We start from the raw sequence: 17,582 nt of genomic DNA, 5'->3' as shown, positions 1-17,582 counted from the left end.
TTCTGATGAAATCAAAATTGTTATATTATTTTCTTTTAAGATGTAAATGGACGAATTAAAGTTAAAATTATTTATGCATATATCAGTTGTCTAAATGGGCAAAAATATGATATCTTTTTCTAAGGCTCTTTTCATTAATTATTGACATAAACTATATATCCTTTTTGAAACACAATTACAACTCTTACAAATAAAACATCTTTCTATTTTTAATATATTCTTTTATATAACCGTCTCTTTTAAGTATGAAGTGTAGTTACGTATAGATTTTTTTTTTTTATTTCTTTGGTTCGTAGATCTGAATAAAAAAAACTCTACTAGAGATATAATGAAGAATCTTAATAATGTGTATAATAAATTTTAAATTTCGTCTAATACAAAAAAAAAATTCAAATAATTATTTTAAAAAATTAACTATCTTAATCCTAATTTGACAATTACAAAATTTCTTTTACTCTGATTTATAAAGATGATAAGATACTCTCTCAGCCTCTGATTAAATTCTCAACTTAACTGTATTACAGCTTAAGTGAAGTCTGGTAGTGCCGCTAATAACTACAGACATAGATTAAAACAATGGAATAAAGATTTAGAGATGTGCATTGGAGTTTTCTGTTTTGTCTCATGAACTGATCTCTGTTCTATGTTAATTTAAAAATCTTATTAACATTTACATAAGCTCTTTAGTTTATACTTTGTCAAATATTTTATTCACCTAATTTACCCTCGTCTAGCTTATGCAGAATGAGCAGGTTTGCGAGAACTATTGATGCCGAGGGCGTTGCCATTCTAAAGCGCCGCCAATAACTCAACCAGGGAGCTGCTCTCAGTTATCATGATCACTTCCCAATTTCAAAAGTCATCGGAGAAGTTTCTGTCACCTTGAAGTGTAATATTCAGTTAAATTGCTCAGTGGCAGTGCGTGCCATCCCTCTTCATGGCCTTCATCAAACAAAGGGTTAGCTTATACAGCTCTCTTTCCCCACTCTCACTCTGCACTTTCAAACTCTATTCTTCTTCTTCCGAAGCTTTGATTTCAAAAGCTCATGACACAAACGAAACCACAGAAACTGCCCAAACCACTAACCTGTCACCCCAAGAGACCCTTATAGCAGAAAAATTTCACTCTCTCATTAAAGACCACTACCGCAAAAACCCTAATCCCAACGCCACCCCATCCACCCCCAATCTCACCATTCCCGATCTCAACATCAGTTTTTCCAAAATCTCCGCCACAGAAACTGTTTCCCCCGCCGTCGCCCGCAAGGTTATCGAGAAATGCGGGGGTGTCCGCCATGGCATCCCCTTGCTCCAGTCTCTCGCGTTCTTCAACTGGGCCACCTCCCTCGAGGGCTTCCCTTCATCCCCTGAGCCGTACAACGAGATGATCGACCTTGCCGGAAAGCTGAGGCATTTCGATTTGGCATGGCATTTGATCAATTTGATGAAAGTTCGCGGAGTCAAAATAACCATTGACACGTTTTCTGTCCTTGTCCGACGATACGTGAGGGCCGGATTGGCTGCGGAGGCGGTTCACGCCTTTAATCGCATGGAAGACTTTGGTTGCTTCCCTGATATTGTTGCATTTTCAATTGTGATTAGTAGCTTATGCAGGAAGAGAAGAGCAATTGAAGCTCAATCATTTTTTGATAGTCTTAAGGATAGGTTTGAGCCTGATGTTATAGTGTACACTAGTTTAGTTCATGGTTGGTGCAGGGCTGGGAATATAGCGAAAGCCGAGGAGGTTTTCAGGGATATGAAACTGGCTGGAATCAAGCCTAACACATACACTTACAGCATTGTGATCGACTCACTGTGCCGGTGTGGTCAGATTTCTCGTGCTCATGATGTTTTCTCAGAGATGATTGATGCCGGCTGTGATCCTAATGCGGTTACTTTCAACAGTCTCATGCGAGTTCATGTGAAGGCTGGAAGGACTGAAAAGGTCTTGCAAGTTTACAATCAGATGAAGAGGATGGATTGTCCTGCTGATACGATTACTTATAATTTCCTAATTGAGAGTCATTGCAGGGATGAGAATCTTGAAGAAGCTGTGAAGGTTCTCAACTCAATGGTTAAGAAAGGGGTTTTTCCTAACGCGTCAAGTTTCAATTCAATTTTTGGATGCATAGCTCAGTTACATGATGTTAATGCTGCTCATAGGATGTATGCTAGAATGAAGGAGCTGAAGTGCCAGGCTAATACATTAACTTACAATATATTGATGAGAATGTTCGCGGACTCAAAATCAATTGATATGGTTTTGAAATTGAAGAAGGAGATGGATGAGAATCAAGTTGAGCCCAATGTGAATACTTATCGAATTTTGATTTCAATGTATTGTGAAAAGGGGCACTGGAACAATGGCTACAAGTTTATGAAGGAGATGGTTGAAGAAAAAGGACTAAAACCTAATCAATCTGTTTATGAAATGGTTCTAGAGCTGTTGAGGAAAGCAGGGCAGCTTAAACTGCACGAGGATTTGGTGGAAAAGATGGTTGCCATGGGATTTGTCTCTCGCCCTTTGTAGAAGTAGCTTCACTTGTCACATCTTAGTTTATATTAAACTATAAACTACTTGTATTACCTGCTTAACTCATAGTTTAGTTGGTTAAGAAAATAGTTGGAGAGTTCTTTATTTTATTTTATTTTTGTGAACTTGTTAAATTCATAGGCATCATCTATAATTTCTTTTATTTATGGCCGAAATTTTGTAGTACTTGAATAACTTGGTGGAAACGTTGTTTGAAGCTAGGCATTTAGCATATAAGGCCGTGGTTGTTTATAGAGATGGAACATTAAGACAGGAACATTAAGACACAAAATCGTATTTGACAGATGAGACATGGATTAAAATCGTATTTGATAGATGAAACTTGGATAGATATATTGTATCTAGTGATACTAAATTAATGTATTTTGTGTTTATTCTGACAGAAAAGATACAGAGATACTAATAGATAATATAATTTATTTTTTTATTATTCTTATAAAATTTTTATTATTATATTTTTTTCAATTTTTTTAAATAAAAAAATTAAATTTTTATAATTTGTTCTATTTTATTACAAAACAAAATATAAAAACACTAAATTTTGTATCTTTGTGTTTTATGTCTTGTTGTTAGTGTAGATAGTATACTCAGTTAAGCACTTACTTTGTAAGATGTCCTATTAAATATCTGTTTTGCTTAGCAAAAGCTTTGTTGTGCTATTTACGTTTCCCTTATTTTCGCTGACTATTAATAAGTTTGCAGTTTGCTTAATTTTTGGTGTTATTTTTGTTTTAAAAAATAAGAGAGAGATTGAGTTATTCCTCCAATCCCAACCTATAGTGTGCTAAAATGAGTGAAATACCAAGAATGTGAACTAATTCCAAAAATAGGTCTCCACACATTTTTCTTATTCTGATAAGTTGGATTCATCTATTGGGTACATTCGACATCCGTTGTCCATAAGGCAGGCCATAGGATAGTAAATGACGCTCTTAAATGTTGATCATATTTGGTTTCAATTTATAAATTAAACTAGTGTAAAATTCGTGCTACACGCAGGTTAAATATTGATCTATTGTAAAAATGTGTTGAATATGTCTATTTACACTAATAATTGTTATTTTTAATTTGAAAAACTACTCTTGTTAAAAATTTATTGTACAATATATAAGATTGTTACATCATCTCCTTTTCAGAAGCCAAATAATTTTGTCGATATAAATAGATTCTACTTAAATGTAAAAACTATTATGTTTATTTGTTTAAATATAGTTACACAAACAATGAATACTAACTAAGTGACATTTAGTTATAATAATTAAACCCTTAGGTAACGTTTGTTTTCGGAGACAGGATACAGAGATATGAACAGCACATTTTTAAAAAATGTTTGAAAGCAGAGACATGAACACTGAACACATTGTCTCTGAGTCAGTTTTTTATAATTTTGTATCCACTCTTTTACGAAGGACAATGACGGACACGGGATTTAGAAGAGGGACACGGACTTTTTTTATGATTTTTTTCTCCATAGATATTTTTTATTATTCCACTGTTATCCCTTCTTATTTTTTCTAATTTAAAAAAATTAATTTTTTAAAAAAAATCAATTTTTAGATATAAAAAAATTGGTTTTCTAAATAAAAAATAAATTTTTATGTGCAAAAGCTAATTTTTTTATGTAAAAGTGGATTTTTTTTAAAATTGATTTTTTATTTAAAATTAATTTAACTTATTAACTTAAACGAAATTTTTTTTTAATCGAACTCAAATTTATTTTTTTGTTAATATTAACCATATGTATTCCTACATATTAATAATAAATTTAAAAATAAAATAATTATATTTTAAATTTTATTTTAATATAAAAATTATTATATAACTTTTTTATTAAAATTTTTTGTCTCTTCAAATATTTTTTTCAAGTTCTACTCTCATTTTTTATTAAATTAATTTGTATTTGATGTAAAAAATTTGAAATCACATGGCTATTTTAGTCATTTCATATAATATTTTAATCTTGTTCATGTGTATCCAAACATAATACTGGACATTACATTAGTGTCTTGTACATCGTATCCAAACACAATACATAAACAATAATTTTTAATGTCTCCGTCCTATTGTCTCTGTCTCAGTGTCATGTTTTGTTCTGTCTTTCAAAACAAACGCTACTTTAGTGTATGATTAATCACATATCGCATATTTAATCTACTTTGTTATAATTTATTTATAAAATTATATGTATATTTAACCCAAGTCTATGGCTAACCATAAATTAAGTATTTAATCTGTAAATAATTTTTTAAAATAATCTTTTAAGTGTTTTTTCAATAAAAAATTTTGCAAATTATTTTCATTCGCCCTAATTAAAAATGCATTCAACAAAGAAAAAAATAATTACTATAATAAAACATAATTTATGAGCAAAAATAATAACAAACAATTCAAAGATTTAATATTAAGAGTCTATTTCTCCATCAAATACTATCACATTCATACCATGAAGTTTGTCACTTATTTGAATAAACATAATTACGAAACGAAAATATTAGATAGAAATATGCAATCATAAATACAGACTTGGTATTATCTGCATTTTGTTGTATATTATTATTCTTCAAGACAAATTTTTGCTCGTTGTTTCATTGAAAATCTATTATTATTTTTCTTGGTAATATGATTTGCAAAACCACATTTGACACATCCACAACCTGAAGTCATAAATTATGGCATTGAGATTACAAAAGAGAAGCTAAAATTACAGAACACTGCCGTAATGCTATTTGCCCTTCTAGTTCCTCTTATATTGCAACCAGTGGCGGAACCAGAAATTTCATAAGAGGGGGGCCAATTAAATATAAAATATAACAAAAAATTAACAAAATATGATTTGTAGCATATATATCAAAAAAGTAATTATATTATATAAAAGTCAATGTTCAACTACATACTTTAAGATTTTGATATTTTTAAACTTGCTCGATGATGCTTCATGGAACTAAAATCATCAATTATCATCTCTGAAGTGAATTTTGAAGCAATTTCCTTTTCAATATATACAATCATACAATCTGCTAAAAATTCATCTTCCATCTTGTTTCGAAGCCTTGTTTTAATAATCTTCATAGCTGAAAAGGCTCGTTCAGTTGTTGCTGTTGTCACAGGAAGAGTCAAAACAAGACGAATTAATCTATCAATTAAAGGATATATATTTGATTTTCCTGTCTCTGTCAATTTTTGACACAATTCAGCAAGAGTAGACAAATTCTGAAAATCTGGAGCTTTAACCACATCAAGTTCATAATGTTGTAACTCATAATCCAATTGAATCTTTTCTTGCTCAGAAAAATCTAAAGAATAGAAATTCTTTACAAGATTGCATATGTTGCAAACACTGAATAACTTGAAAGCATCTTTAGGATCTAGAGATGTACTCAGTATGAGGAGCTCGGTTGCTTGCTCACTAAATCTACTATTTAGCTCTTTCAATTGAAAATCTATCACGCTAGTAAAAATGTCAACACGATAGTGGTGTTCAACAGTGACAACATCCTTTTTACGACGAGACCGAATTATGTCACTAAAAGAAGCACCCATATCAGGTATCTGAATAGCATGATCATTGCAGAAAGAACTAACTTTCTCCAAAAGTGCTCCCCAACTACTATCTCTTAACTGTTGAATCAATGACTTTGTACTAGAAACCAGATGCATAGCATTCAAAATGTCTTGAGATTTTTGTTGCAATGCTTGACAAAGTTTATCAGTGATTCCCATGATTTCTTTCATCATATGCAAAATGAAAACAAAATCAAATGATAATAAAGATTTAAGAGCATAAGTAGCATCACCACGTTGAGAATATGTAGATCCATTAGTAGCCAAATCTTCCAGAACTGAAGTTGTTGCTCCAAACATACGTAAAAGGCTACAAATTGAGTTGAAGTGAGAGCTCCACCTGGTATCTCCTGATCTTTTTAATGTGCCAATTTGATTTGCTCCTCTTCCTGTTTCAATTTGATTAGTTGCAACTAAATGGGAAATTTCAGTTGCATAAGCAGATCGTAATTCATCATTGCGTTTGCAAGAAGAGCACACAACATTGATAATATTACTCAAACTTTGGAAAAAAGCATGAACATCAACAACTTCTTTAGCCGCAGCAACAAGAGCTAGCTGTAATTGATGAGCAAAGCAATGAACATAATATGCATAAGGACATTCTTGAATAATTAAAGCTTGTAACCCTTTCCACTCTCCACGCATATTACTAGCTCCGTCATACCCTTGACCTCGAACATTTTGAATGTTGAGATTGTGATGAGATAATGCAGAACAAATCTCTTGTTTTAGAGTAGCAGAAGTAGTATCTTTGACATGAACAACATCTATTAGCCTTTCTTTGACAAATCCATGCTTATCAACAAATCTAACAACAAGTGCCATTTGTTCTCTTCTAGATTCATCTCTAGCTTCATCAACAATCAAACAAAACTTTGCATTACCAATCTCATTGCGAATTTCATTTTGCACCTTTCTAGCAAAAACATGTAGAATTTCCTTTTGAATAGAAGGTGATGTGTATATTGCATTTTGAGGAGCATTATCCAAAACAACTGCATCCACTTCTTTATTGTAAGAAGCTAATAATTTTAACATTTCAAGAAAATTTCCTCGATTCTGAGACTCATGACTCTCGTCATGTCCCCTAAAAGCACAAGCTTGAAACGTTAACCATTTGACAGTATCAATAGAGGCTTTAAGACGCAATCTATTGCTTAAAACTTGTTGTGAGCTTTACTTAGCCAATACTTTGTCAATGTGACATAATTGATTAAGCAAATCTTTACAAGACTTAACAGCAATATTATGAGGAGAATTAAGAGATTTACCCACATGAGATAAAAATGCACAATCCTTTCCATTATTCACTTTTTTCCAATTGCGAAATCCTCCTGATGTGAATGGACTTGATTTTCTAGAAAATAAATAGCATGGAAGACAAAATGCAGCATCCACTTCTGGCGAATATTCTAGCCAAGAAAAACTCTTAAACCAATGAGCTTTGAAACGACGAGGATGACTTTCTAGACCAGAAAGAGGGTACTCATCCATAATAAATTGATATGGTCCAAACTTTATGTATGCTCTACGGATTTCATCTTGTTGATTGATAGGATAATTCCAAATTTGCGGACGCTTTCCGGGATCACGCATCAATGTATCAATATTAACTTGATCTATTTCAGTCCTTGCTATTTTGGAAGCAGGGGGTTGAATATCTTGCTCAACAAGTTGTGTCACAGGTTGTTCAATAATATTTTGAACATTACTCAAAGAATCTGAAGCTGAATTTTGTTCATCATATATTCTCTCTTTTCTCTTGAAAAATGAGTGAATTGTTTTCATCTTTGACATTTTTAACTTAACTTGAACTATCTAACAAAAAAAAAACAAAAATAATTGCATATATATTATTTTCTTAAAAAAAATATTAAACCTATTGAGCAATAACAAATAATTTTAGAAACACAAATATATAATAACCAAAAATAAAGTTATTGATTTACCTGATTATTTTTTGTTCCAAGTCTCACAAAAAAATAATTCTATTGAGTTTTGTCCTCACTTCAATCTTTGAACACTGTCCATTATAAAAAAAATAAATTAATTATTTTAAATAAATAATGTAAATAATACTTGACATTGTCATTAACTTAAAAAAAATTGAAATATACCTCTTTGAATCTTTGTTGTGCATTCAATGGTTAATATTTTGTTGTTCACTTCTCTTCAATGGTTTTTCTTCGTATGTCTTGTTTTGGTATGGAAAGAAAATTAGAATGAGAAGAGTAGAAGACCAAAAGTTTGGGAATCACTAAAAGAGAGAGAAAAGTGGCGCTATGCCTATGATAGTTTGAAACAAATATTTGAAAAATGTACTAGGGTTACTTTAATTAATAGTATGGGCTTGGGCTAGTATAATAGAACTATTTTTATTAATTATTAGAATGGGCTATTTGTTAACAAGAGCAACAATAATTCAAATATCTAATACATAATGCAGTTTTTAGTTTTTTTAATTTATAAAATTTTGTAAGTTATATTTTTTTTAATATTATATATAAAAAAATTTAATATTATTAATTATTACTATTTACTATTTTTTTTTAAAAAATTTGGGGGGGACCATGGCCACCTTAGGTCCCCCCGTGGATCCGCCACTGATTGCAACCACAATTTTTCAACACTTTGACTCAAAATTCACATATATTCTCTGATGAAAAAAATCAAGCATTATTCATCTATTATGAGGGCAATAAAAGTAAAAGAATTAGGTGAAATTGTTTTCTATTCATCCCAAATTGCACTTTTTAAGTATATATAGTTGATAATGAAAGTTTAAATGCATAATTGAAAAATACTACAACTCGAGACATCTAAGGGGGCAATTAAAATCAAACTAAGGATGACTCATTAAGAAAAGAAAACAGGTAAACAAATTGATATTTTTGTTTTGAAGAGTTAAGATGCAAGATCTCTTTATATAACAACCTCTGGATCTAAAATTTTGAATATACCATATCAAAATGAAATTTCATTTGATAGTCTATATATTTGTCTTTTAAATTTATATATACAATAATGGTCATAAATTATGTATATAATTAAATAAGAATGGTCATAACTCATAACCATACCTACATGAAAAAATGGTCATAATTTACATATATAATTAAATAAGATTCTTCTCTGGAATTTAAATAAAAGTAGTTTAGTTTTCAATTTTTATGTTTACAAAAATGGTTGATTAGTATTCAATTTTCATACCTTTAATTCACGCAATGCACCAAATATTTGAATTGTGATGAGATAATTTGACCAATAGATAAATCTTGGCTTGCTTTCATATCATCACAAAATTATGAACTTTAAAAATAACTCAAAATTTTGATAACCTTATGTTATATTGCACTGAGTTGTTATTAATTAGAATAATTAGTAAGCTAACATTTTTTTCAAAGGAACCATAGAGACAACCCTAATAAAAAAAGATTGCCTTCAACCTATTTTTTCTAAAATCAAATACATAAAAACACATAATTAGTCTCCATCTCAAAATATTATTCTTATCAAAGTAGTTTAAAAATTACATAACAGTCACATTTACATGTGCTATAAAAAATCACGCCATAGAAATGAGAAAAGACACTTATACATACTCTTGATTTTATTAGTAACCAACAGGTAAAATGCTGAAAACGAATCGAATTAACAAAAGAAACATTAATAGAATGCTGATATGTGAACCTTCAAGCCCCGTGGATGCATACAAAAGCATTACTTTTTTGCATAGAAATTTTTCATGGGAAAGCAAATGAATCCTATTAAGCAGTGCAATATCCGACTAGCAATAGCTCTTAAAAGAAACCAATCACTAATTGCAAAGTTTATATCTTCTCCACAGTTGAAACCTATAATTTAAATTAAGATATGCAACATTAATTTTTCATATATTAACTGATTGAGTGAAAAAGGTAGCGGGCTTAATATTCTTGAAAATGAAAGTGTATGGAAATAAGCAAATCTAACCATGACTGAATCCAACATGATATGTCCTAGGAAGGTTATCACAAACTCTCCTGACATTTTTAACAGCCTTGTAAACGGGGACTTTATATTCTAGCACACTATTTGGTGAAAATAGTGTTATTTTTCCCAAAAAAAATAAAAGGGCTCCATCTTTTCCATAAGTTGATAAAATATCATTAGTATATACATATATATTCTCTCAAGTATATTATTATCAAAATATAAAAATGCTTACAAAAAATGGTAATTTGGTAAATCATTTTTAAAATAATAATATACTAATATTTCAGTTAAAAAAATCAAATTTTATAAAAATACTTGCAATGATATAAGAAAAAAGAAAAAATTCCAACTCAACGGCACCTCCAACCATCCCCAACCTTAGCTCCTTCACCGCATTTCACATAGCTTCACTCAGACATTCACTCTCACCTCTCTCACTCATCGCATCGTCATCGCCGGTCATCACTCATCACTCTCCTCGTCAGATCCTCTGCCTTGTCCCTGCGACGTCTGTGTTTGCTCGCTTCTTCTTTCTCCGCGCCTGTGCCTCCTCTATCTGTGCCGTTTCGGTCGCCTTGGCTCTGTCGTGCCTCACCTGTCGCTGCCTCCGCCTCGTGCCTCGTCTGGATCTGCTTCCTCCGTTGTCATCGTGTTGGCTCCTCTGCAGGCTCTGCTCTGCGTCTGCCGAAGCTCTGCTCTCTCAGGCGCCGAGGAAGAAGAGGCGAGCAAACACTGACGTCGCGAGGACGAGGCAAAGGATTCAGTGAGGAAAGTGACGAGTGATGACCGGCGATAACGGTGCGATAAGTGAGAGAGGTGAGAGTGAGTGTCTAAGTGAAGCTCTGTGAAGTGCCGCGAGGGATCTGAGGTTGGGGATGGTTGGGGGTGCCGTTGAGTTAGGGTTTTTACTTTTTTTTTAACTTTTTTCTTATATCATTGTGTAAGTACTTTTATAAAATTTGACTTTTTTTGACTGAGATATTAGTTTATTACTATTTTAAAAATTATTTATCAAATTACTATTTTTTGTAAGCATTTTTATATTAACACCAAATTTTTAAGTCAATACATATAACATAATATTATGCATTACTCTAAAGTCTTATGCATTCTAAACATAAAATATTAATTTATAGTCTTATAATGACTAATAATACAAAATATTAAGATTTACAATACTTAAATTTCATATATAAAATAGTCGTCATCCATCACTAATAACACAATATTAATTGTGTATGATGACCAGACTGTCGGGTCGGATCCGGGTGACCCGAGTTATGCCCTGGTCCCGATCTCACTCATTTCGTAGATTTAATTTCTTTTTCCCGGGTCAATTCCGGGTCACTTCAAACTCATGTCTTCATGATCCAAAATTCTTTGAATCTGGACCGACTCTTTGGACCGGACCGAACTGTACACATCCCTAGATAAAATCAAAATTGTTACATTATTTTCTTTTAAGATGTAAATGGACGAATTAAAGTTACAATTATTTATACATATATCAGTTGTCTAAATGGGCAAAACATGATATCATTTTTTAATTTCTAAGGCTCCTTTCATTAATTATTGACATAAATTATATATCCTTCCTGAAACTCAATTACAACTCTTACAAATAAAATATTTATATTGTGCAGTTTTCCTACACATAATAATCTGGTTGAAAAAATTATTCATGTGAATGAAATATATGTTTGTCATCATAATAATTGTCATGTCGTTTTCCTGTTGTAAATATGGGTGCAGACTTAATTAAGATAGCATAGTCATAACTCATAACTCATAAGTGATAGCTATGGCATATTCTTAAACTTAACAACTAAGGAGAGTTCTAACTTCTTACTTTGAATTGATATACGTCGCTTCACCTTGAAAAGCACATTGCCCATCCCACATCATGAATAATGGTCCTATTGCTATCTATTTTTTCCATCATTGAATTTAATTTGATAATGCACCTTGCCAATGCAATTTGAACACAGAAGCCTTAGCATGTGAACAAGATTTATTGTGTATTGTAATATATACTAAACTTAATATATTCCTAGCTAGCCATTTAGAATAAATAACAGCAAAGAAGACTAAATCTGCTCCATAGAACACCGAATACATACACACACGATTACAATTTGTGTCTAAAGATATTAAGCCTGAGAGCCTATCTTTGGTATTAATCCTTCCTAGAAGTATACGCACCAACTGAATAATTCAATTTTGAGTGGGGAATAAGTCATTTACATATTATGCCTAAACTTGTTGATGAGGCTCACAGGGGATTCGTTAGGGGGGTAGCTACAGAAAGATTTATGAGAGACCGTTGACAAGTGTAAGACAGTACATTGGTTCAGGAGAAAGGAAAAAAAAAGGGAAGAAAATCAGCCACTATTATTGACGAAGTGTATGTTAGGATCTTATTGAAGATGCTTAATTTTTCCCTCCAAGTTATGACCTTAATTTAAATAATCAAAATAATTCCTTAAATTTCACTTTTGATTCAAATTGATTTTCTAAATTTAATTTTCATTAAGTTAAATTGTTCTTCTGAATTTTCTAATGTTAATTAAGTTCATCTTTATCCAATTTTTTTTGTCTATACTCATACTTTCACTTTATACTCGTTTTTATTTATATTGTTGAAAAATTTGGAAATTAATTTAACTCAAAGTTAAAATGTTTAACCAATTTTTTTTATTACGAGAAATGTTAGAATACTAACAGAATTTATTATTTTTTATTAATAGTTAATTATTAATATTTAAAATTATAAGTTAAAAGTATGTCGTTGAATTATTAGATTAAAAAAATTGGATTAATGACTAAAAATGATAGTAAAAAATAATAAATTTTGGTAAGGCTAAAACAAAGTAGCTCTCCTTATTTATCATGTCTTTCAAGGGGAGGGGTTTAAGGAGCTACTATAGGTTCGAGCCCTTGAGCATTTCTCCCCTTTTTTTGTTGTCATTACATAACTCGCACACTCGTTTACTCACTTACATTATTAGGAGTATTTATGAATCAAATTTGATCTGCATATCTGAAAGATTATAAGATCTGATTCGCACACTAATAGGATAATATTTTAAATAAGTATCCACATATCTACGAGTCTACAAAAAACAAATAAATAAATAAATATTCTTTTTATATTTTATTTCAGCTAATAATTATTATATATATATAGAGTATTATTTTATTTTTATTATTTAAAAAAATATGTTTAATAATATTCTAGAAATAAATATATTTAAAAGAATAATGGAAAAAAATGACTCTATTTATATTTTTTAAATAAAAATAAGTTTTTTTAAATATTTTTATATTTTGCGGATATATTCGATATCCGATCTAATCCAAAAATCGGATCCAAACAAAAAAAAACACAGATATTGAATCCGATTCGATGATTTTAGTGCGGATCAAATCGAAATTTTGACCATATTCGATTTGAGTAATTTGATCCGCATTCACCCTTATACAATATGAGATTATTAAACCTCTTCTCAGTCTTAACTAGAATTTCAACTTAATACAACTTTTTAAGAGACAGGTAAGTCTACCATCTCATTCAAGTCAAAGTTACTTAATTACTTTAAATATAGAGATTTTTTACTCCAAATAAACAAGTTAGTTTACAAAATAAAAAATAACCATCTGTATCCAGGACAGACCTAGAGGGGGTGAGTAGTGATTTCGGTGCTCCTAAAATTTTAAGAAACTATACTTATATATGAGATATGTGTTTAAAAAATAATAAAAAAAATATTATGTAATTTAATAGTTTTATATGTATTATTTTTTACTATATGATGGATTTATGTCTTAATTGTTTAATTCACTAATATTTTTACTTAACTAATTTAATATCATACCTTCAAATCTTTGTATCTTTTAAATTAGTTTTTATATAATAATCTCTATATTTATTTTTAAAAAAATCATTTATTTTTTTAATATTAATATATTTAACATTTATATTATTATATTAATAATAACTTACGTAATTATATTTTGGTAATCATATTATTTACTTTAGATATTATTTTCTTGTAAAAAATACTCATTTTTCTTTTAAATTTTTGTTGTTAAAAAAAATTTATAAAGATATCTTATATCTTGTATTCTTTAAGGGTACTATGTCTTTCAAATAATTAATAATTTATAATTTATTTTTAAATTTTTTAAAATTTTTGAAAGAATTAATTTTAATTAATAAGATATGTGATAATTTTTAACTAAACACGTTATAAATTATTAGTATTTTATAATTTTATAATGTACTATTAATATTGTTATATTTCTTTTATGTTAATTATCATATTAAAAATAAAATTGTAAAAAAATATAATTATATATATATTGATAAATCTTTTAAAAAAGGGCAATATACCTAATTAAATAAATTATGTGAATTGTTTACCTGAATACACAAAACAGAAATCTCTTACGTGCATGTGCAATTTCAATTTTATGTAAACCGTGGGAGCTAACCACGGTTTCTATTTTGTACGTAAACCGTTGGAGGGTACAAGGTTTTATGTTGGGAAAAGGTTGGGCATAATCCGTGGCGACCTACCACGGATTATGAAGGAAAAAGTTTAGGCATAAACCGTGGTTGCTTTTCACGGTTTATGAAGAGAAGGACTTAAACAAAAACCTCTATTGGTTCTCACGGTTTACATGCAAAGTAGTATAAATACATAATCCGTTGATGGTCATGGCGGATCATTTGTGCTGAAACAAAAATTAAAAGAACAAGGGGGTTGAGAGAGTTTTAGGGAGAGCTTTGGAAGGTTTTGGTGAGATTTGAGTGGTGGAGAGCCATGGAGGACAAAACTCGTTTGTATCGACTAAATAGCGTTGCTTACGTAGCTGGATTCATCGACGAAGAGGTTAGTTATTATTATTATTATTAATATTGTTATTATTATTATTATTTATATTACTATTATTATTATTATTATTATTATTATATTATTATTATTATTATTATTATTATTAATATTGTTATTATTATTATTATTTATATTACTATTATTATTATTATTATTATTATTATATTATTATTATTATTATTATTATTATTATTACTTTTATTTTTAATTTGTTATTATGACTTCATAGTAGCAGTAGTAGTTGTATCATTATTAGTATTATTATATTTGTTGCTATTATGATAATGGTAGTTATTATTATTACTTTTATTTTGTACTAGAATTGGGAAGTGTTAGCATTATAATTATTGTTATTGTTAGTAGAATTATTTCTGTTGGTATTGTTGTTATCCCTATTATTTTGTTGTTGTTTTTAGTATTTATTAGAGGAAATAGAAAACCAAAGTCGGTATCTAATAATTTTTTTTATACTATGTTATTAGTATTGGTCGTATGTTGAGGGATTTTGTTACCGACATTTTGCAGTAGGGTTATTAGCGGCGTTAGAAGACAGCAGAATATGCCTTTACACGATCGAATTATACCGTATCTAAAGACCGCGGGCTTGTATCATTTGGCTAGGCTGAACAGTCACTGGTTCTGGGTTGATGAGCCTCTACTTAGCACATTTATTGAGCGGTGGCGTCCTGAGACCCACACCTTCCATATGCCCTTTGGGACTACACTATCACATTGCAAGATGTGGCATATCAGCTGGGTTTGCCGATCGATGGAGAGCCCGTTAGTGGGTGCCTGACTGAGTTTGAGAATCTGATGAAAAACGGAAGACCGGCATGAGTGTGGTTTCGTGAGTTGTTTGGTCACAATTACTACGTGCAATCAGGTTCAAACCGAAGTGAATCCATTAAACATCTAAAATATAGGGTCTTAAGCAGATGAATCTAGTACACTAAACAAGGGAACGACATTCATTAATAAGATAACTAACCTTACATTACTCAAATTAAGACTTCCTAAAAATAACTTAAGCAACAACGACGACCCAATAAACGTCACGACATCTAAGCATCCCCTCTAGCAGTATGTCTTCGCTGGTCACAGTTCTTCCGCGTATGCCCAGGCTGACAGCAGAGCCCACAGCACTTCGGCTGGTTCGCAACCGACTGATCCATACTACCACGGATCCTGGTTGCGTTCAGACGACCTTCCCTCGCACGCCGCATGTTAGGATCAGGAATGATAGTTGGCCCAGCATATGGGGGCCAGAGGCCTTCTGGGATAGGCGGAAGAAAATTCTGCTTGTAAATGTTGAACACCTCACTCATACGATACACCTCGTGAACATATGACGCCCAATTCAGGCGCGAATAGGCGCAACATGCAATGGCGTGACAACATGGATAATGAAGAGCCTGAAAGTGGCCACAGTCGCAAGTGTGATCCTTAAGAAAAACTCTGTAGCTCCCCAACAAAAAGTTTCCGGTCAGTGTTGTCTCAGCCACCGTGTACTCCGATTGGTGCCTATCGTATAAAGTTACGGTGAAGCACCTTGAGTCTCTTATGTTCCAATCAATAGCCTTGACCAACGCCTGACAAAATTCATGTCCAGATCCGAGTTGTGCCTCTTCTGTCTGACCGCAGAACACGAATAGCTCAGCAAGCCTCTCGTAAGTAGACTTAACCAACGATGTGACCGGGAGGTTGCGAGTTCCCTTTAACACGGAGTTCACACATTCACTAATGTTGGTTGTCATGTGTCCGAATCGTCTATCACCATCCTCGTGTTGGGTCCATTTGTCGTATTTCATCCGGTTGGCCCAGTCACACATTGCTGGATTCTCAGTCTGCATGATATCAAACCAGTAATAAAATTCTGCTTCTGTTTTTGCGTAGGCAGCATTGACCAACGTCCTCCTAGCATCTTTTCCTTTGAAGGTAAGGGCAAAATTCGCAGCCACATGACGAATACAGTATGCTCGAAAAGCACGTGGAGGCAGCCATTCAGTCTCAGGGGCCTCAAGTGCAGCCTTGATGCCATTATGCCTGTCAGAGATAACAAGGAGACCCTCCTGTGGCGTCACATGCGATCGTAGGTTGGACAAGAAGAATGTCCATGACTCTGCATTTTCTCTCTCCACAAGGGCGAAGGCTATCGGGAGGATGTTCGAGTTCCCATCCTGCGCTATCGCCAGTAGAAGCGTGCCTCCGTACTTGCCATACAAGTGGGTACCATCAATACTCAAGAGGGGCTTGCAATGCCGGAATGCCTTGATGCAAGGTGAAAATGTCCAGAAAAGTCGATGAAAGTACACGGTTAACTCATCGACCTCACCCCCAAGTCGAACAAGAGAGGTCTTCAAGACAGTAACTGTCCCAGGCATGGTCTACTGTACCCCTAGCATCCAACGTGGCAACTCCGCGTACAACTCTTTCCAATCTCTATAGATCTGTGCCACTGCCTTCTGTTTGGCCATCCAAACCTTCCTGTAACTAGGCCTGAAACCGTAATCGGCTTCTGTAGCTTGTTGCAAGACCTTTATGGTAACCACAGCATCTGCCCTAACCAAGGGAAGAATCCTCGCACAGATAAC

The 17,582-nt window shown here is 31.9% G+C and overlaps 3 protein-coding genes across 3 annotated transcripts; 1 reads left to right on the top strand and 2 right to left on the bottom strand.

Annotated features, from left to right (window-relative positions):
- The first annotated feature begins 532 nt into the window (after positions 1–532).
- LOC112707360 (uncharacterized) lies at positions 533–2,709 on the top strand. Its single transcript, XM_025759066.3, has one exon. The coding sequence runs from the start codon at positions 938–940 to the stop codon at positions 2,528–2,530; it is 1,593 nt and encodes a 530-aa protein (XP_025614851.1). The 5' UTR covers positions 533–937; the 3' UTR covers positions 2,531–2,709.
- A 2,430-nt stretch (positions 2,710–5,139) lies between these two features.
- On the bottom strand, positions 5,140–7,156 carry LOC112705354 (uncharacterized). The gene is made up of 2 exons (XM_025756188.2): positions 5,870–7,156; positions 5,140–5,208 (listed from the first exon to the last, which is right to left on the bottom strand). The coding sequence occupies exons 1-2, from the start codon at positions 7,154–7,156 to the stop codon at positions 5,140–5,142; spliced, it is 1,356 nt and encodes a 451-aa protein (XP_025611973.2).
- An 8,896-nt stretch (positions 7,157–16,052) lies between these two features.
- LOC112705353 (uncharacterized) lies at positions 16,053–17,372 on the bottom strand. The gene has a single exon (XM_025756187.1). It carries the CDS (start codon positions 17,370–17,372, stop codon positions 16,053–16,055), a length of 1,320 nt encoding a protein of 439 aa, XP_025611972.1.
- Positions 17,373–17,582: the final 210 nt, after the last annotated feature.

Source organism: Arachis hypogaea, chromosome 8 (genome assembly GCF_003086295.3).
Source record: "Arachis hypogaea cultivar Tifrunner chromosome 8, arahy.Tifrunner.gnm2.J5K5, whole genome shotgun sequence".
NCBI classification, from domain to species: Eukaryota; Viridiplantae; Streptophyta; class Magnoliopsida; order Fabales; family Fabaceae; genus Arachis; species Arachis hypogaea.
The sequence above is the reverse complement of the archived record's forward strand: the minus strand, read 5'-3'. Positions and strand labels throughout refer to the sequence as shown.